Source organism: Rhinoderma darwinii, chromosome 3 (genome assembly GCF_050947455.1).
Source record: "Rhinoderma darwinii isolate aRhiDar2 chromosome 3, aRhiDar2.hap1, whole genome shotgun sequence".
Taxonomy (NCBI): domain Eukaryota; kingdom Metazoa; phylum Chordata; class Amphibia; order Anura; family Rhinodermatidae; genus Rhinoderma; species Rhinoderma darwinii.
This window is the reverse complement of record NC_134689.1, coordinates 13,178,944-13,200,741: the sequence shown is the minus strand read 5'-3', so window position 1 is coordinate 13,200,741 and position 21,798 is coordinate 13,178,944. Positions and strand designations below refer to the sequence as shown.

General features: G+C 43.7%; 1 protein-coding gene across 1 annotated transcript in view; it reads right to left on the bottom strand.

Moving 5' to 3' along the window:
• The window catches only part of SMC1B (structural maintenance of chromosomes 1B), a 44,092-nt gene extending 22,321 nt beyond the window's left edge, over window positions 1-21,771 (bottom strand). The window contains exons 1-7 of the mRNA XM_075855942.1: window positions 21,564-21,771; window positions 9,587-9,775; window positions 8,324-8,436; window positions 4,094-4,297; window positions 2,919-3,157; window positions 623-881; window positions 30-170 (exon numbers count right to left, since the gene is read on the bottom strand). Of these exons, the coding sequence (XP_075712057.1) occupies window positions 30-170; window positions 623-881; window positions 2,919-3,157; window positions 4,094-4,297; window positions 8,324-8,436; window positions 9,587-9,775; window positions 21,564-21,672 (1,254 nt within the window). The 5' untranslated portion in view covers window positions 21,673-21,771. The remainder of the gene's footprint in view (window positions 1-29; window positions 171-622; window positions 882-2,918; window positions 3,158-4,093; window positions 4,298-8,323; window positions 8,437-9,586; window positions 9,776-21,563) is intronic.
• Between the last annotated feature and the right edge of the window lie 27 nt (window positions 21,772-21,798).

Here is a 21,798-nt window from a genome sequence, read left to right as displayed (position 1 = left end):
GGATTGTGTGATTTACACAATGCATTCACCTCTATTTCTTTCAGTCTCCTCAGATCTATTGATAACTTCTCCTGGTTTGTTTTCTGCTCCCTCTTCAATTTTTCTAATTGCTGCTGCAAAACAGCACTTTTCTTCCTTGCCGCGTCCTTCAACAATCTGTACTGTTCTAGCTGTAAAGACAAATCACTGTCTCCTAAAATTGCTCAATGATATTTACTTTACACAATACAAAGTGAAAATCCCCCAATCTCCAACTTTTTTTAGGTAAAAATATCAATGTATCAGTCAAATATAGAGTGAAGGTTCCTTGCCATTCTCTGATCAGTGAAAGTCGGCCATGAGAGGAGTAATCTGAGACAGACTGGTTACTAACAACTTTAATATTTACTTAAATATATGGGAAGGTGTCCGACCGCTATAGAAAAAATTATGGGTCCGTAATTACGGATAAAATCTACGGTTATGTGCATGGGGTCTAAGACTGTACAACATGACTTCACCACCCAACTAGATGTAATAAACAATTGACACGCAACTAGCCAAATAATGTTAGTTTTAACCATGCAAAAAAAATAAAAAATAGCTGCTGTAAACAGAAATTGATATTGATGTCTTCTATTACCTGACTTTGCTCCAACTCAACATCAACCTGTCTTTTCGAATGTTCCTCTTCCGCCTTCCTCTCGAATTCTTTCCAGGTGTCCTGAATTGCTTTGATTTCCATCTCCAGTTCCACAATCTCCTGGTCCAATTTTTGGCAGCGTTTCTCGTTATTCTTCAAGGAGGATTTAGTGGACTCGGATTTCTTTATTTGGTGGGAAGTATTTTCTTTTGCTTTAATGTACTGGGGTCTTAAGTTATTTAATGATATCTCTTTAATTCTAAAAAAAAACATGAAGACAAATCAGTATAAATCTGGATCTTCTTGTATAAAAGCTTCACTTCACTATTTGCTATGTACTTGGTATTGTAGAACTATTGTAGTAGCTACTCATTGGTGCCACCTTACAGATATTCCACACTGCAGTACCCACTGTGTAGTCCAAATAGCAGCACCAGTACAGTTGCAACATTAAAGGGGCGATCTAGGATTTTAAAATGAATGGCCTATCCTTAAAATAGGCCATCAATATTAGATCGGTGGGGTTCCTACTCTCGGCTCCCTCGCCGATCAGCTCACGCGAGCGCTGCGACCTCTTCAAGTTAATAGGAAAGTGCTGCAATACCTCTCACAGCCGCTATGGAAACAACGTCGTGTGCTATTACGAACAGACATTAAACTGATGTTAACAACGAAGAGGCTGCAGCGCCTTGTCCAAGTGCTGCAGCCCCTCCAAACAGCTGATCGGCAGGGGTCCTAAGAGCCGGACCGCCACATATCTAATATTGATGGCCTCTCCTAAGGCTAGGCCAGCAATTTTAAAATCCCGGATAACTCCATTAACACAGAATTGTCAATACCATTTTGCTTGTCACACAGAATTACCTATAAAATGTGGCAGTCATACAGCTATGACCCTAAAATAATCACATAGAAGTTCACTCAGAGTAATTGTTGCAGGATCTATACACCAGCTCCGGACACAGAGCGTATCCTGATCCTCCACAGAAGGGCAGATGCGTGGCTTCATCGTGGGATTGGGGAGTCAGGAGCCACACGAGCCGTATGAGGCTCTACACATATTATATCTATTTTAAAATTATATTCAAAACTCAACAGCACAAACACACAATTGATGTAAATGAGTTGAGGCTACATGCGTTATACAATATATAGTTTCTGTTACTGCTAATGTCTGAATTCATATGTGCATTTCTTGAGATATTGTTCAATTACGATTCATTCAATCTCTGCTATCTCCGGTGTATCGTTATATACATATAATGATTGCATTTGTACAATACTTCAATAAAACGAGTTTGAAAAAAAATAAAAATGAAAAGCACAGGAGGCCCATGCCCACGAACTTAGGGCTTATTTAGACTAACGTGATATACGTACGCGAAACGCGCGTGACTTTCACGCGCCTCGCACGGACCTATGTTAGCCTATGGGGCCGTTCAGACAGTCCGTGATTTTCACGCAGCACGACATGTCCTATATTTGTGCGTTGTTCGCGCATCACGCACCCATTGAAGTCAATGGGTGTGTGAAAATCACGCGCAGCACACGGAAGCACTTCCGTGTGACGCGCGTGATTCGCGCAAAAGCAGTCAAAACTATGATTGAAAACAGAAAAGCACCACGTGCTTTTCTGTTTACAAACATACAGAGTGTCATAATGATGGCGGCTGCGTGAAAATCACGCAGCCGCGCATCATATGGTGATGACACACAGAGCTGTTAAGTGCCAAAACGCACACGCTCGTGTAAATCCGGCCTTTAGGGTATCTTCACACGGCAGCGTCCGATACGGCTGAAATTCCGTAGCTGTTTTCAGGAGAAAACAGCTCCGGAATTTCAGACGTAATGGATTGTGCCGGCGTTTTTCGCAGCGTCAATTACGGACGTAATTGGAGCTGTTTTTCCATGGAGTCAATGGAAAACGGCTCCAATTACGTCCCAAGAAGTGACAGGCACTTCTTTGACGCAGGCGTCTTTTTTACCCGCCGTCTTTTGAGTCGGCACAGTACATCGTAAAACCCATTCAAATGAATGGGCAGATGTTTGCCGGCTCTTTGGAGCCGTATTTTCGGACGTAATTCGAGGTTAAAACGCCCGAATTCCGTCCGTAAATAGGGTGTGTGAACCCAGACTAAGAGCTTACAAAAAACATTTTTATACAAATCCAAAAGGATCTGTATGAACCTTTATTCAGTAAGTTTCCTCTAGCAGCGATCACTAGAATTTTTACACATTTTCCCTGGCTACAACATCTCATATGATCAAGGTAACATTTCTGCTAATATGCACTTACTTTATTTCTTTTTCAATATGTTGCAGTTCTCTGTTCACCCTTCCAAGTTCCCTCTTAGCTGCTTTTAGTTCAGACTCAGAATGTGTAAGCCGCTCTTTTTGGCTGTTTGTGTCAACCTGTTTTTCTTCCAGACTCCGCAATAAAGATTCCAGTTTGTTTTCATTGTAAAAAAGCTGAAACAGCTGGAGCTTCACTTTGCTGTCATTTACTTGTTGTTGTAGTTTGTTGTAGCCGTCAGCCTGCAGATATCCCAAAATATTGAGTATCAGATTCAAGAACATAGAGACAAAATATACTGCAATAAATCTGAAGTTATAAATCAGACTTTAATGTAGGTTCACACAGAGGGCCGTCTGACATCACAGTTTTCCTAAAACCTTTTCTTTTTTGTACTAATTTGCCTGTATGCAACTATAAATGATGCAATATTACAAAGCTGTAGTATATGTACATTGCATTTATTACATGGAAATGCCTTACTAGACCGGACAGGAATTTGGTATATCATTTTTGTTTGTGTACATATAATATCTATACATTGTGTCTGCGTATTATAGTCCGGAGTCAGGGGGCCCCTGCAGTGCCGGACCACCCTGACATTTCTACCAATGAATCAGATATTAAAGGGGTTTTCCCATCTTGGACATTTATGGCATATCCACAGGATATGTCATAAATGTCCGATAGATGCGGGTCCCACCTCTAGGACATGCACCTATGTCTAGAACGGGGCCCCCTAGCAGCTCCCGTTCTATTTTGCTCGGCTCCCACTGCTTCCCGGTCACTTCTTGATTAGGTGGTCGCTCAGCAACGCGGTTTCCATAACTCCTATAAAAGGGAATGTGGGACCCGCATCTATTGGACAATGTCCAAGATGGGAAAACCCCTTTAACCCCTCTTCTAGCCTAGACCACCAGAGCTGGTTTACAGTGATGCTTTAATTTGCCTGTAATATTCTTGTTATTTTTGATCTAAACTTGGGTCTGTCTCCCATGTACCCTAAGCCATTATTTCCACAAGAGCCCAAAAGCCTCCTATTGAAATCAATGTAGGGAATTTTGGGGCGTTTCTAGGTGCTGATTCTGCCGCAGTTTCCGCGTCAATATCAGCGCTAAAAAACTGTGTGAACTGTCCCTTAGAATAGAACAACAGCTGTCTAGTCTTAAGAAACCCACCTCTTCCTTTTCTAGCTTGGCCTGCTTTCGCTCCACTGCTGCGTTTTTCTTCTTGTTGTAGCTGAACTGTGCATCCTCTTCAGACTGTAGCATCAGTTTTTTCTTTTCCTCATACTGTTCAGAAAATTCTAAGGAGTTGCTTATTTGTTCAAAAAGTCGAGTCCTTTCTTTAGGCTTCTTCATTGCAATAGATTCCACCTCTCCCTGGCATTATGTAAACGTAAAGAAAAATTATAAAGAAAAACTAAGACAGGACATCATCATACCAAAGGCACCCCTTCAACGATTTTTGGCCCCCGATATATCTGCCTGTACATATTGTGAACGGTTAATCACTGATGAAAGGGGTGGAAGGAGAAGGCAGGAATTCAGGATCATGAATAAAGTGGACTCATAACTAGAAGTTTTCTGTCTTCTTTCTTCTCAGCTATATTTTTTGGTGCTGTTTGGCATAATAGGTCATCAAACCTGTCATTATAACATGCTGATCTGTGATCATACTAAGCTGCCCTATTAAGTTTAGCATATTATAGGCACATGTCCGCTCTACTATTAGCCAAAACGGCATACAAAAATATTAAAACCTAATAAAAAATAGAGCTGACTCATGAGGGAAACACTCGCCTCCCTCCCCTGCTCTCTGCACCGTGATTGGCTGCTGCGTATCTGCATGTATACAAACAGTCCCCAAATTACTGCTGAGAGGGGTGGGGGGGGGGGTTAGCGTTCCACCTATGAATATAGCGGACTTATAACTATGTGTTCACTGTGTTATTTATTTGCCCCTATTATCCAAATGACAATATTTTTTTGTGCCGCTTGGGCTAATAGTAGAGCGGACCGGTCTCCATTTAAGGCAATATGTGTTAAAAGGGTTTACCCAATAAAGTTATGTGATATCACTAGGATATGCCATCACTTACTGATTGTGGGGGTCCGAATGCCGATACCCCCCTCTGTACTGTACAAGGGGCCGCAGCTCTAGTTATTGAGGATCAACCTTTGGGACAATGATTTTTGTCAAGAATACAAAGTCCCTGTTCCCAGCCTCAAAATTGGCTGCACATGCGTAGTCACATTCTATCGTAATTAAAGGGATCTTCAGAAACAGCGACACACTCAGGCTATTTTTTGAACATTCCCTTTAAGGGCTTGTCCACATGTAATGGAATTGCTGCAGAAAATTTCTGCAGCATTTCCGCTAAAAATACCACAATTCCTTTGTTTTTTACTGCAGAAAACGGTGTGGATTTTGCTGTGTTTTTTTCAATTCTGTGAGATGGTGATATCTCCTCTGAAAAACGAAGCAATTCGGTCCACTTTCCGCAGCAGGAATGAAAAATGAAAAAAAAAAAACACACCGCAGGTGAATTTCAGGACGGAAATTTTACGCAGCATGTGGATGAGATTTGTTAAATCTCACCCACTATGCTGCTACCATATTCCGCTGCGTATTTTCTGTCAGCAATTCCGTTACGTGTTGACAAGCGCTTACTGTGAAGATGATTTTGTGAAACCCCCTTATCAGCCACATGGCAACAAAAGAACATGCTCACCATGCCGATTTGGTCAGTATTTTGTATCTGTATGTTTAAGACAAAACCAGGAGTGGAACCTAAACAGAGAAATAACTATAATGGAAGCATTTAAGACCCTTTTCACTAATCGTGACAACTCCTTTAACCCCTTAATGACCGGGCCATTTTGCACGTTAATGACCAAGGATTATTTTTTGTTTTTTCACGGTCGCATTCCAAGAGTCGTAACTTTTTTTTTATTCCGTCGACATCGCCGTATAAGGGCTTGTTATTTGCGGGACGAGTTGTATTTTGTAATTGTACCATTTTTAGATGCTTATAATATATTGATTAATTTTATTAACTTTATTTTAGGAGAGAATTGAAACTAAGCAGCTATTCCAGCATTGCTTTTCACGTTATAAATTGACGCCGTTCACTATGCAGCATAAATAACATGTTAACTTTATTCTATGGGTCGGCACGATTACGGGGATACCAAATGTGTAAAGGTTTTATATGTTTTTCCTACGTTTGCACAATAAAAACCCTTTTAGAAAAAAATTACTTGTTTTTGCATCGCCGCGTTCCAAGAGCCGTCATTTTTTTATTTTTCCGTCAATGTGGCCGTATGTGGGCTTGATTTTTGCGGGACAATGTGTAGTTTTCATTAGTACTATTTTGGGGTACATAGGACTTATAGATTAATTTTTATTTAATTTTTTATGGGGGGAATGGGAGAAAAGAGAGAATTTTGCCGTTGGTTTTTGCTGTTTTTTTGGACCCCGTTCATCCGGCGGTGTTCATTTTATTGTTCAAGTTGTTACGATCGCGGGGATACCATATATGTGTATGTGTTATTTGTTTTGACACTTTTACTAAATAAAATCACTTTTTGGGCAAAAAAAGTAGTTTTATTTGATTTTCACTGTAATTTTTTTTTTTTTCACGAACTTTATTTAACTGATTTACATTTTTTTTTTTAGTCCCACCCGGGGACTTCACTGTGCGATCTGCTGATCGCATATATAATGCTTTAGTATACTTAGTATACCAAAGCATTATTGCCTGTCAGTGTAAAACTCACAGGCAATCTATTAGTCCATGCCGGAGGCATCGCCTAACAGGCAGATGCTGAAGACAGACCTGGGGGTCTTTGTTAGGCCCCCGCTGCCATGGAAACCCGACGGCGACCCGCGATTTCTTTGCGGAGGCGCCGATGGGGTGACAGAGGGTGCTCCCTCCCCTCTGTCAAACACATTAAATGCCGCTGTCACTATTGACAGCGGCATTTAATGGGTTAAACTGCCGGAATCGGAGCGCGCTTCTGCCGCTGATCGCGTGGGTACAGTGTCAGTACCCGCGCCATCACAGGACGGATATATCCGTCCTCCTGCGCGAACTAGCAGCTGCCGAGGACGGATATATCTGTCCTTCGGCGTTAAGGGGCTAAAGATAAATTTGCCTTATTAAACGGTGTGTGAAGATGAAGAAAACTATTTTTTTCATTCCATGGTTATGTTTCATTGACTGCGAAAGCTGCTTCAATTTTGTCTGGCCAGATCACACGTAAACGCTGCAGAATTTCTGTAAACGGAATTGTGTGCGGAAATTCCGCAGCATTTACAGTAGCAGCAAAGTAAATGAGTACGTGCACGTGCTGCAGAAAAAAATCTGCAGCAAAAACTTTTGTAAATTGACCTGTGGCGTGTTTTCTTTTAATTCCGCAACATGTTAATTTATGCTGCGTATTCGTTGCTCTTCTGTTGCGGGTTTTCCCCATTAAATTCAATGGAGATGTAAAACCTGCAACAAATAGTCAAGTATTGCGACTTTTGTGGCGGAAACGCTGCGATTCCGCCGCAAAAAAAGACTGCAAATAGGAAAAAAACCACGTTTTTTTAATTTAAAATTAATAACAAAGCTTTTACTTACCCCTGGCCATTGTCATAGCAACGCCTTCCACTGTACTGAGTGCAGCCCGGACTCCTAGGATGACGTTTCATCCCATGTGATTGATGAAGCCAATCCCAGGCTGTAACAGAGGGATGCGTCACCATGGCTTCGGCCAGGGGTATAGTATAGGCCTTTTCTTTTAACAAAAGCAGGTCTCCGCAGCGGAGATTGCGCCCGAAAAACTGCAGCACAATTTCGCGCACTTTTTCTGGCAGAATTAGCTGCGGGTTTTAGGTCGGATACGCTGCATATTTTTACGCAGTGCATCCGACTCGTGGAAATCCAGCCGTAGGGTCTATTCACAAGGTGCGATCAAATTGTGCTTTATTGCAGTGATTACATAAGCTAGTGACAAAATACCAGTTTGGCCGTGCTTTAGCGTATATTGTGCTGTTTTGCCTCTATTTTGCGGTAATAAACTGCAATATGACCACACCGTGTGAATAAGCCCTTACTGCTACAACTGCAGCTTGTAAATGGTGACTTTAGGGGCCCAACTCTAGCAATAGCAGGCATTTATGTGAAATATGCCACTGAAGGCAGACACGTAGATAGGCTTACCTTCACTCGTGGCAAAGATTCAGTTTGCTGACCTATTTCTAAATAACCAGGTCAAGGCAGAACTGACCCCTTCCACCCGGCACCCACCAGCATATGGCATACCAGCACGCCCAACTGCGCCCCTGACTAAAAGGCAACGAAAATGTGTAACATATCAAAGTCCCCTGTAAGTTGCTGTAGCTTACTATACCCTTACCTGAAACACTAGACAGTTTCTGGCCTTTACAATTATTCCAATTGTTTCTAGCTCCAAAACATACGCTGCACGACCCACTTGCTTATTATTCAGTCGATATTCTGAAGAGTTTCCTGGAAACAAACTTTACTATTATTATATGAAACATATAGATTTAACAGTAACCTCACTAACATAGCTGAGCAAATCTAAATCAAGAGTACAATACAGTACAATAGAGGCTGACCCTCTGAATTCAGCTGCGGTTTTGCAATAAAAACTGACGCGTTTCTGCACACAGATTAGCCCCATACAATGAGGTTAATTTTCTTTAGGTTACTCTACTACGTTTTCAAAGTGACGTGATGCTATTTATTTTCAGCGAGGCAGTTTGCAATTCTGCTCACTGTAATTTCCGCTCCATCTAAAAAAACGGAAAGGTTCCTAATTGAAAGCAATGGGATGCTTTTTACAAGCATTTTTCACACGGATTCTGACGGAGAAAACTGCGTCGGAGAAAACACAACAATTCCAACGTGAAAACAGGGCCCTAGAGTAAGGGCACAAGTAGCGGCCATGATGGGCACACTGAACACAGAGCGGTCATGTGGTTTTTCCGCAAATTAGCACGGTTTCAAAATTATTGTTAGGCTGTATTTACGTCAATATGCGGGTTTTTTTTTTGCACACAATCGTGTTTTAGTCATACAGGGGTTGTCTAAGGGTATGTGCACACATAGCAGAATGCCTCCAAACATCTGCCCATTGATTTCAATGGGCAAACCGGTGTCCTGTTCCGATGGGCCATTTTTCAAAACGGCCGCGTAAAAAAACGGCCGCGAAAAAGAAGCCGTTTTCATACACTCTATAGAAAAACAGCACCAAAAAACGGCCGTAAAAAACGCGAATATGATTAAAAAACGGCTGAAAATCAGGAGCTGTTTTCCCTTGAAAACAGCTCCGTATTTTCAGACGTTTTTGAGTTTGTGTGCGCAGATACCCTAAGAGTACAAATAAAAATTGTAAGCAGAAACCGTAATAAAATAGTAAAAAAAAAATCTTACTTGTTAAATCCCCCGCTGGTCTTTGTTTACATTCCAGCAGCGACGATGTGCCGTCGTGGCACACGTCACTAACAGCCAATTGCTGGCCTCAGCGGTCACATGCCGTACATACTGGCATCACCCTGCAGTCGGGTGCCGGTATGGGGGACCACTGGAGAAATGTTTAGCTTCCACAATACATGCATAACCTGTAACATCAAATTATTTATTTCCTTCATACCTGCAATAATCCTGGAGAAAGTCTTCTCTTCCCCGTTCTCCTCATGATATACCAGGTGCACGCCGCCAGTTGTGGAGACCGGTCTCCCTATGTTTGCTCCATGAAGGAGTTCTCGAACGCTCCTCACTCTCAGGTTAGCCGTTCTTTCTCCAATTACAAAACTAACCGCATCCATTAAATTGGACTTTCCTTAATGGATCAAATATAGTTATGTTAATAAGTATTTCAGCTGAAACCGACACTCGAAAAGTTTTACACATAAATGCTTTTTCTTTAAAAGGGTTGTCCATTACCAGACAACTGATGACCTATACACCGGATAGGTCATCAGTATTTGATCTGTGGGGGTCCGAACACCCGGATCCTGCACCGATCAGCTGCTCCGGCTGCCTCCGGACATTGGACGTCCATGCCGAAACAGTTGGCTCCGGTCACGGAATAGCGGCCGAGCTGCAGTACTGTTCAAGTGAATAGGAGCAGAGCTGCAGCTCGGCCGCTATGCAATCTACGGAGCAAACTGCTTCTGGCTCCATACATTGCATACTGTGCAATGACATCCAGGGCCTGCAGGCAGCCGGAACAGCTGATCGGAGCGGGGTCCGGGTGTCGGACGAGCACCAATGATATACTGATGAGCTATCTGATAGATAGGTCATCAGTCGTCCGGTAGTGTACGACCCCATTAATAGTGCACCTTCTATGCGGATTAATTTCATAATTACAGAACATCCATTAGTATTAGGGCCTGAAGTCGACTGCGCTATTCATTTTGTCAAAACAACTGAACCCTGTCACAACGGTGACCAACGGAAACCATTAAGAACGTTTCCGTCACCCTGAGATCAAAGGTGAGGGAAACGGAAGCTAAGGTTTCCTTTTGCCTTTCCATTGAGGGGCTTACCTGATGGAAACCTCTGACGGAACCCCTCAACGGAAGGGCAATGCTGATGTGAACAGGCACTTATGTCAATTCCTGCTGCAGAAAGTGGACTGAATTGCTGTGTTTTTCTGAGGAGATGTCACCATCTCCCAACTATGAAAAAAATGCAGCAAGATCTGCACAATTTTCTGCAGTAAAAAACGCAGGAAAGGGTGCAGTTTTTCCACAGCGGAATTTCTGCTCGTTTCTGCAGTAATTCCGTTACGTGTGGACAAGCCCTTAGGGTGCCGTACATACAGCGGCCGTGCGGCAGTACTATGCCGTGTGGTCAAGAACCATGCGGCACAAACAGCACATGGTTTTGCCACGAATTGCCCATTTTCGCCTGCGCAGCTTGTAAAGGTAAACATGATTTGAATTTGCTTCACAGTACAACCTTGCAGGTTCAACCAAGCCTGGTGATTCCAGATCACTACCTCAGGTAATTGTAAAATAGTCCCAATAAGGGCCATTGAACCACGAGGTGTAAGTAATGCGCGATACGCCATGCTAAAATTTAGCCATTCTTTGTGAATGTGGTAAGGGAGCAGAGACGGAAAGCGTTTCTCTGTGGCTAAATTTCAATATGGTGGATATTACAGAGTGGGTGCCACAGGTGCTCATGGTATTTCAAAATCTGTCAGGCAGCATAGGATAGAGAAGAAGCTGAGCTCGGAGGTATATAATTTTTCATGATTTGATCATAGAGAGATTCTCTACGCCCACAGTGATTGACAACTCTATGTATATACAAAGTCATACAGGAAAAGCTGCCAATCACTGTGTGTGGGCGGGGGCAACAGGACTCACAGGCTTTCTCTAGGAGTACTGGCAGCAGTAAGGATCTGTTCACATCTGCGTTGTGGTTACCATTACACGCAGTGCCGAATCCGTCATACAAAGATTAACACTGCCACCCGACAGACCAGATTGACTTATAAAAGGGTGTCAGGTTACGATGTTTTGACGGGAAGAATAGCAACAGAGGCTCCAACGCAGATGTGAACAGACCCTTAGACAGCTTTTTACATGAAAATACAAAATCACAAAATACAAAACGATAAACCCTCAACTCAGCAGTCATGTCCATCCATATGACTATAAGAATGGAAAGTCTCACATAGAAATCATCGTGAGTCATGGTCATGGAGTTAAAACCATTAGGAGAATTTCTTATTTATTGTCGGTTTCCTCCACGTCACAGGCAGTACAAGGACAGCAGCAGCAGTTCTACTCCAGGTACTGTGCAAAGAACTACAACCGCCTCCCATTGATTTCAATGGGAGGCGAAGGCGTTTTCGTCCCGCGAACGGAAAAAAAAGCGACATACTCTTTCTTTCCGCGATTCCGTCTCTGACCACCCATTGACATGAATAAGAGGCAGAGAAAGCGTTTTTCGCTCCGATTTTTGCAAGCGGTGTTCAATGGCCGCGGCCGAAAAAACTAAAATCCGCAAAGAAAGTGCAGTCAGGGCAAAATTTGCCTCAAAATTACAGAAATTTCTGTGTGAACATACCCTTAGGGTACACTACCATGTTGTGGCAACCGCACACAGACAAAACCATGCCACATGAGGTGGCCAATGGCTGCACAATATTACCGGCGAAATTGTGCAGCCATTGGCCACCGCATGTGGGCGTGGTTTCATCTGCATGCGGCCACCATAACGTGGCCCTTTAAAGGGGTTTTCCGCTGAGACATTTATGACGTATCTACCGGATGAATGTGGGTCCCACCTCTGGGACCCGCACCTATTTTTAGAATGGGGCCACCTAAACCCTGTTCTGCTGCTCTGTGTTACGGCAGAAGGTGAATTCCGACCATGAATTAGGAAACAGCGTAGCTCACATGCTCCTGTGGATAAGTCATAAATGTCTCTATATGGGAACATCCCTTTAACTGGTTCCCGACCGCTGGCTGTGTTTTTACGGCCAGGGTCCTTAAAACCCGAGCCATAGACTTTTTACGGCTCGGGTTTTAACTTGCTGCCCGCGCGATCGGGCAGCTGAATATCTGGTCTCCGGCTCTCAGTGACTGCCGGGGACCCTGAGGAGAGGATAGAAGCAGCTTTCACTGCTTCTGTCTTCTCTGATGACTTGTACACAGCGCTCAATGAACGCTGTGTATAGGAATAGAGACAGCAGCAGCGGCGCTGTCTCTATTCCTCCCGGTGATCATCACATGATCGCCGGGTGCCGTGACTGACAGACTGCTGCTGGGTCTTACTAGACCCAGCACAGCCCTATTAGTGACAATCGTCACTATGAGAGGGCTGATTTCCCTGCTGTGCAGCTCCAGTTACAGTGGAAAAACATGGTGTAAAAGAAAGAAAAAAATATATATAAAGTTCCCCAAAGGTCTTCTTTGACCTTTGAGGGACAGACCATAGTAATAAAAAAATAGAATAAATAAATAGTAAAGTCAAGTGAAAACATTTTTTAATAATAAATACACATAAAATACCCATCCCAAAAAAAAACGTTCCCCCCCGCCAATCATTGTTGTAACGCTAGCGCTGACCCAATTACCCTAATATAGACATGTAATATATTAAAATTTACGGTAGACAATGACGATCGCAAATAAAAGGTCTATTTTAGGGTAAAACTATGTTATTACCAAAAAAAAATAGCTAAAACGTAAAAAAGCTTATTTTTTTACTATTATTTTCAAACTTTATGAATAAAAATTCTAAAATAGCAAAAAAAGGTGTGTACAGTGGCGTAGCTATAGGGGTCCCGTTGCCATACAGCAAGCTTCCAAAATAAATCTTCTGTGCCGTGAAGCCGGCACTTCCTGGTTACTACGGTCACATGGTACACTTAGTGTACCATGTGACCGTGTTGTCACGTGACACGGCTTCCAGTCAGTGGAGTGGAAGAGTCGGTTCGGAGGACTCCAGGTAAGCTGCAGTCTGTAATGTAATGTATTGTGTGGTGTTGTAATGTATTGTAATGTAATGTGTTGTAATGTAATGTGTTGTGATGCCTTGTAATGTATTGTGTTGTATTGTGCTGTTTTCGGTGGAGAGGGGGGGGCCTTAAATCACAGCCCCCCCTCCTCTCTCCACCGCAAACTGCACAATCTAACACAATACAGTATAGTACACATGACTGTCACTGCCCCGCTCCTGAGTCCTGACATGTGCGCGCCCGTCAGCATGAGGAGATGCGGCCGGCGCTGCACTAATGAGCGGCGGCACTGAAGACAGAACATGGCGGGCGCACTGCAAAACACCATGTTCTGTCCTCAATGCCTGAACCGCCGCTCACTAGTGCAGCGCCGGCCGCATCTCCTCATGCTGACCGCGCGCACGCACTTAATGTCAGGAGCGGGGCAATGGCTGTATTACACAGCCGCAGCCCCGCTCTATAACCGCGGAGATCAGAGAAACCTCTCCTCTCCGCCGCTATTCTCCTGAATGCTATGATCACAACGGACTGCAGCATTCAGGGGAAAATGAGAAGGAGGGGATGCCCCTTGGATTGCGTCACAGGGAATTCCTGTGACGCGATTGAGGGACATACCATATATGGGCAGACAGCCCAGGGTCCATTGAAGGACCCCAGTGCTGTCTTAGCATATTTCCTGTTGTTAGGGCATACTTAGGTATGTCCTAACAACTGCCTGTGTACTATCTGTACACAGGCTAATGTACTGGGATATAGATATATACCTGTGTACTATCAGTATATAGATATATGCCTGTGTACTATCAGTATATAGATATATGCCTGTGTACTATCAGTATATAGATATATGCCTGTGTACTATCAGTATATAGATATATGCCTGTGTGCTATCAGTGTATAGATATATGCCTGTGTACTATCAGTATATAGATATATGTCTGTGTACTATCAGTATATAGATATATGCCTGTGTGCTATCAGTGTATAGATATATGCCTGTGTACTATCAGTATATAGATATATGCCTGTGTACTATCAGTATATAGATATATGCCTGTGTACTATCAGTATATAGATATATGCCTGTGTACTATCAGTATATAGATATATGCCTGTGTACTATCAGTATATAGATATATGCCTGTGTGCTATCAGTATATAGATATATGCCTGTGTGCTATCAGTATATAGATATATGTCTGTGTACTATCAGTATATAGAAATATGCCTGTGTACTATCAGTATATAGATATATGCCCGTGTGCTATCAGTATATAGATATATGCCTGTGTACTATCAGTATATAGATGTATGCCTGTGTACTATCAGTATATAGATATATGTCTGTGTACTATCAGTATATAGATATATGCCTGTGTGCTATCAGTATATAGATATGTCTGTGTACTATCAGTATATAGAAATATGCCAGTGTACTATCAGTATATAGATATATGCCTGTGTGCTATCAGTATATAGATATATGCCTGTGTACTATCAGTATATAGATATATGCCTGTGTACTATCAGTATATAGATATATGCCTGTGTGCTATCAGTATATAGATATATGTCTGTGTGCTATCAGTATATAGATATATGTCTGTGTGCTATCAGTATATAGATATATGCCTGTGTATTATCAGTATATAGATATATGCCTGTGTACTATCAGTATATAGATATATGCCTGTGTGCTATCAGTATATAGATATATGCCTGTGTGCTATCAGTATATAGATATATGCCTGTGTGCTATCAGTATATAGATGTATGCCTGTGTACTATCAGTATATAGATATATGCCTGTGTGCTATCAGTATATAGATGTATGCCTGTGTACTATCAGTATATAGATATATGCCTGTGTACTATCAGTATATAGATATATGCCTGTGTACTATCAGTATATAGATATATGCCTGTGTACTATCAGTATATAGATATATGCCTGTGTACTATCAGTATATAGATATATGCCTGTGTACTATCAGTATATAGATATATGCCTGTGTACTATCAGTATATAGATATATGCCTGTGTGCTATCAGTATATAGATATATGCCTGTGTACTATCAGTATATAGATATATGCCTGTGTGCTATCAGTATATAGATATATGCCTGTGTACTATCAGTATATAGATATATGCCTGTGTACTATCAGTATATAGATATATGCCTGTGTACTATCAGTATATAGATATATGCCTGTGTACTATCAGTATATAGATATATGCCTGTGTACTATCAGTATATAGATATATGCCTGTGTACTATCAGTATATAGATATATGCCTGTGTACTATCAGTATATAGATATATGCCTGTGTGCTATCAGTATATAGATATATGCCTGTGTACTATCAGTATATAGATATATGCCTGTGTGCTATCAGTATATAGATATATGCCTGTGTACTATCAGTATATAGATATATGCCTGTGTGCTATCAGTATATAGATATATGCCTGTGTACTATCAGTATATAGATATATGCCTGTGTACTATCAGTATATAGATATATGCCTGTGTGCTATCAGTATATAGATATATGCCTGTGTACTATCAGTATATAGATATATGCCTGTGTGCTATCAGTATATAGATATATGCCTGTGTACTATCAGTATATAGATATATGCCTGTGTGCTATCAGTATATAGATATATGCCTGTGTGCTATCAGTATATAGACATATGCCAGTACATTAAAGTTTAAAAAATAAAGTAAAAATAAAGTAATGTTAAATTTTAAAAAATACACATGCGCCTTTTTTACAATAAGCATTAAAATAAGTCTCAATACATAAAATATTCACATATTCGGTATTGGCGCGGCCGTAATAACCTGCACAAGAATTTGTTTGCATCATTTATGATGTGTGCGCTGTAAAAAATAAAATAAAAACTGCTTTCTATCACTTATTGTGGGGCACGAGGTGCGATGATGAATTTAACCTCCATGTGCCTCACATTAAGGGCTCATTTACAAAAACCGGGGCGTTTTGCGTGCGCAAAAGGCACTTAACAGCTCCGTGTGTCATCACCATATGATGCGCGGCTGCGTGCTTTTCGCGCAGCCTCCATCATTATGACACTCCGTTTGAATTTTTGTCAACAGAAAAGCACGCGGTGCTTTTCTGTTTGCAAACATACTTTTGACTGCTGTTGCGCGAATCACGCGCATCCCACGGAAGTGCTTCCGTGTGACATGCGTGATTTTCATGCAGCCATTGACTTCAATGGGTGCGTGATGCGCGAACAGAGCACAAAGATAGGACATGTCGTGAGTTTTTTTCAGCGGACTCGCGCTGAGCAAAACTCACTGACTGTCTGCACGGCCCCATAGACTAATATAGGTGCGTACGACACGCGTGTAAAGCACGCGCGTCACACGCACGTATATCACGCTCGTGTAAACGAGCCCTAACAGTAATTAACCCCATGATGTACCTTACACATTAACCCATTATGACTCAGAAACAGGATGGGGTTAATTACTATTAATGTGAGGCACATTCAAAATTCATCATCACACCTCGCGCCTCACATCAGAAAACGAAAGAACTTTTTTTTTTATTACAAAGGCAAAGTAAACGAAGTATCGGTATCGCAGTGCAAATTTTGGTATCGTGACATCCCTACACTGTGGGTCGCGTCCCCCTTGGGGGTTCGTGTGAAGACCTCCGGGGGGTCGCGAGTCACTCACCGAGGTCCCGGTTCCATTCAATGCTGGAGCAAGGAGCTGACGTCTCCTTGCTCCAGCATTCACTGTGCCCGGAGCGGCTCGACGCAGGCTGGCGGGATGTAGCGACATAATCGCGCCTGCCTGCGCTGAGTCACTCATAGCACAAACCGGAGGAGGCGAAGGATCCTCCACCCGACGTGGGAACGGGGATAGGTAAGAAATTATGTTATTTTTCTATTATACACATATGGGGGCATTATACTGTATGGGGAGCATTATACGGTATGGGGCTGTTATGGGGGGGCATTATACTGTATGGGGGCTGATATTGCGGGGGGGGGGCATTATACTGCATCGGGGCTGATAAGATATGGGGCATTATACGGTATAGGGCTGTTATGGGGGGGGCATTATACTGCATGGGGGCTGATAAGATTGGGGGCATTATACTGCATGGGAGCTGATATGGGGGAATCATACTGTATGGGGGGCTGATATGGGGAGCATTATACGGTACGGGGCTGTTATGGGGGGCATTATACTGTGTGGGGGCATTATACTATGGGGGCTGTTGGGCAAGGCGTCTGGGCATAGGCGCGCGCAGGGGTATGATGATGATGGTGGTGTTGGGGAGAGGTAGGGGGCCCAAGCTGAATTCTTGCACCCGGGCCCATGAGCCTTTAGCTACGCCTCTGGGCGTGTATAAAAACGATAAAAAAAGAAACCTGCATTGTCTACGGAAAAAACGTCGTAAAAATCATGTCGTTAGCCCAACAAATAAAAAAGTTATAGCCATTTAACTCACACGTGCTAAAAAGGGCTAAACGGTGTCTGGTCCTGAAGGCGCAAAATAGCCCGGACCTGAACTGGTTAAAGTAAATGGGGCTTAGTTGCAGTACCTGCACAATGCCTGGACAGCCATGGCACTGTGCAGAAAAATGTAGGAGATGAGGCCTCTTCTTTCTAGCAATCAGTAGGGGTCCCAGCAGTCAGACCATCACAGATCAGAAAGTGTGGCAAATCCCAGTGATATGCCTTAACCTGTGGACGAAATACTCCTGTAATGGATATACCAGTGTGCATGTGTAAACCTTCATAACGTTTTAGGCTGGGGCTCCACGGTGTCAACACAGGTCACTGCAAACCTGCAGCATTGCCACAGAACAAAAGAAGCTGCGAGTGACCAGAAGTTTATAGCCGAAAATACATCATGGTCGGAATTTTTGCAATGGTCACAACCCTAGGGGGCGCCAAGCAGCTCCATCATGTAATGGAGTATTCCCATCTTAGACATTTATGCCAAAAAATGTTTAGTAGTTGCGGATCCCAGCTCTAAGGCCCCATGCACACGACCGTATTTTTTTCCCCTCCCGTAAATACTGGCCGTAAATACGGGTCCTTTGTCACATGTTTTTAACCCGTATTTAGGGACCCGTGCCGTAAATACGGGTCCGTTGTCATCCGTATTCCACCAGGACCTGTAAAAAAAAGGGGGGCTGGAAATGTCACAATCATGTCCAAACCCCTTAAAAGGGTCACATGATCGCTCAGACGCCATTTTCTCTGCTTCTCTTTATTCAAAAATTGAAATCCCCTGAAGTCGCCTACCAACACTCCCGTAATTACGGGTGCACACACGTAGCCACCCGGAATTACAGAAGCCCCATAGATTTCTATGGGCCTGCCCGTGCCGTAACTACGGCCTGAAATAGGACGTTCTATATTTTTCAACAGCCCGGGCACCTTCCCGTACGCAAACGGGAAGGTACCCGTGGCCAATAGAAGCCTATGGGCCCGTAATTATGGGCGTTTTTAGGGTCGTGTGCATGGTGCATAAGACCCATCTCGAGAACGGAAGTCCTCCAACCTCGTCCCCACCAGTGAACCGACCGTCGCATCCAGGAGGAGACTATGTGGAGAGGTGGCCGAGCTTACACTTACTGCGCAACTCCATTTCATGACTCCTATCCACTTCTACAGCGTAGCACAGTGAACAACGCTATTTCCGTAAACCCGGCTACCTCTGTAATGGATAGTATGTAGTCGTCCCCCGTTCTTGAGATAGGTGCGGCTTAGAGCTGGGACGAACATCTATCTGACATATATGGCATATCCTATAGATATGCCAGAAACATCTAAGACAGGAAAAACCCTATAAATGGGTGTTCCCAGCATTACATTGGTGGCTCAGTGTGGTCTAAACCGCAAATTATAATTCTTTGCAGATACTTATTTTTCAGGATGTAATATTCCTCACTTGATCAGCAGACGAACCTGCACCGCTTGTTCCCTATTCAAAGAAATGCACACGCGCGGTTTCCCATCTTCGGCGTACAGGCTGAGCATGCGCAAAGAAGACCGTGTTTGTGACTCTCTGCCTTACATTTAATAAGCGCCGCTCGGCTGTCACAAAAACCACTTATAGGGTATGTTCACACAGGGCGGATAAAAGAACGCAGCTTATCCAACCCAGAACCCGCAGGAAATTGCGGCCGAAAAAAACGCACCAAATTGTGGAGCAGATTTTCGGCCGGAATCTCCACTGCGGAAATAGTGCTGGAAAAAAACAACAATACTTACCTTCGGGGCGTTACCATAGCGACGCATCCCTCGGTCTTCCGTGCAACCCGGACTCCTGTGATGACGTGGCAGCCCATGTGACCGCTACAGCCTGTGATTGGCTCCAGCAGTCATATGGGATGAAACGTCATCCCGGGAGGCCGGACTGCACAGGGGACAGAGGGATGCGTCGTTATAGCAACACCCGGGGGTAAGTATTGGATTTTTATTAATTTTAGGCCCCATGCACACGAACGTAAAAACTGCCATAATTACGGGCCCATAGACTTCTATTGGCCACGGGTACCTTCCCGTTTGCTTACAGGAAGGTGCCCGTGCCGTTGAAAAATATAGAACATGTCCTATGTCAGGCCGTAATTATGGCACGGGCAGCCCATAGAAGTCTATGGGGCTCCCGTAATTACGGGAGCGTTGCTAGGCAACGTCAGGGGATAGTCACTGTCCAGGGTGCTGAGTTAACTGATTGGCAGTAACTCTTTCAGCACCCGGGACAGTGACTACCGCTGGAATTAATAGTATTAAAAGTTAACTTACCTTCTTCTTCCTCCAGTCCGGCCTCCCGGGATGACGTTTCATCCCATGTGACTGCTGCAGCCAATCACAGGCTGCAGCGGTCACATGGACTGCCACGTCATCCAGGGAGGTCGGGCTGGATGTCAAAAGAGGGACGCGTCACCAAGACCACGGTACGTATGAACTTCTTTTACTTTCAATCGCTGCGGAAACTCTGCCCGAAAGGGCTGCCCCTTCTTTCCAGCAATGATAGAGAGAAGGGGCTGCCGATTAGTGCAGAGAAAACGGGTCCGTAAATACGGGAGGAATACGTGTGACACTGGACCCGTATTTACGGGAGGAAAAAAATACGTTCGTGTGCATGAAGCCTTAAACCAAAAAAGGTGTTTTTTTTTTTCATTTTGCAATTCTTGAAGCAGAATCGCAGCTTTTCCGACGCAAAATTCGCAACAGAAAAAGTTACTGCAGCATAAATTGACACGCTGCACGGCAGGTCAATTTATGAACGGTTTCTCGGCTTTTTTCCGCAGTGTGAAGATGAGATTTGTTCAAATCTCATGCACTCTGCCGCTACCGTATTATGCGGCGGATTTTCTGCGTTGAAATACGTTGCGGAAACTTTGCCGTGTTTCCGCTATGTCTGGACATACCCGTAATGCGAGGAAGACGTACATCACGGTGAATGGGCGGTCACGTAGGACGCTCATCAAAAGTCTGAAAAAGCTCCTGACGTAAACGATAAACGTCGGCTGCGACTATAACGGTATCCGTTAAACCGATACACCATAAACGCTGACCCTTTTCTCGACGTATACGTTAAAACGGATGCCACATTACCTATGGGTGATGGACGCCAGTGTTATCGCTTCCGTTTACCATATACGTCGCGACAAGCCCATCACGGATACGTTTACTAGACTCCTAGTGGCCTCCATCCCCCATAGACCGCCGCCTTGATGGAATCGAATTTTTGGCGGTGTATTAATGTATACCGGACACTCTTTTGGCCTCGATCAGGCTAACGAAGCCCCTACGTACACATTTACGGCGTACGCCAAGAACTTTCCTGACGGAGACGAAAATCGTGAGGTGAACGGAGCTTTAATATGGTCGCCGGTACATTCCCAACCGCAGCAAACATTATTGCGGACGTGTAGCGCGCAAAACATTTAAAGGAGACGCAGCCAGGCGCGCTAGCGGTCAGGTTGCCTAGGCAACAATATGAAACCAGAATCCTCTCCTGCAAAACCACGTTAAAAATTATATTGGTGTGAACAGGGCAGAGAAAATACAATACCCCAACATTTTCAATACTGAGGGGGGAGGGGTGGCCGCTATGGCGCTGGGCGGGCGACATTTACCTGAACCATTAGGGCCGATTACACAATTGAACCTTTTGAAGGGCCCTATGATTTGCCGCCCCCGCCATGACTTAAAGTCCTCCAATATGAGGAGATGGAGGAAACCCATGACCAGGCTGTTCCTCGGCGTTATGAACGGACGGTGAGATCTGGAAACTTCCAGCTTTTCCCGCCAACCTGCACTGGGTACGTCACACGTTCCAAATACGCAGTGCGCATGCGTGAGCAGATCTCC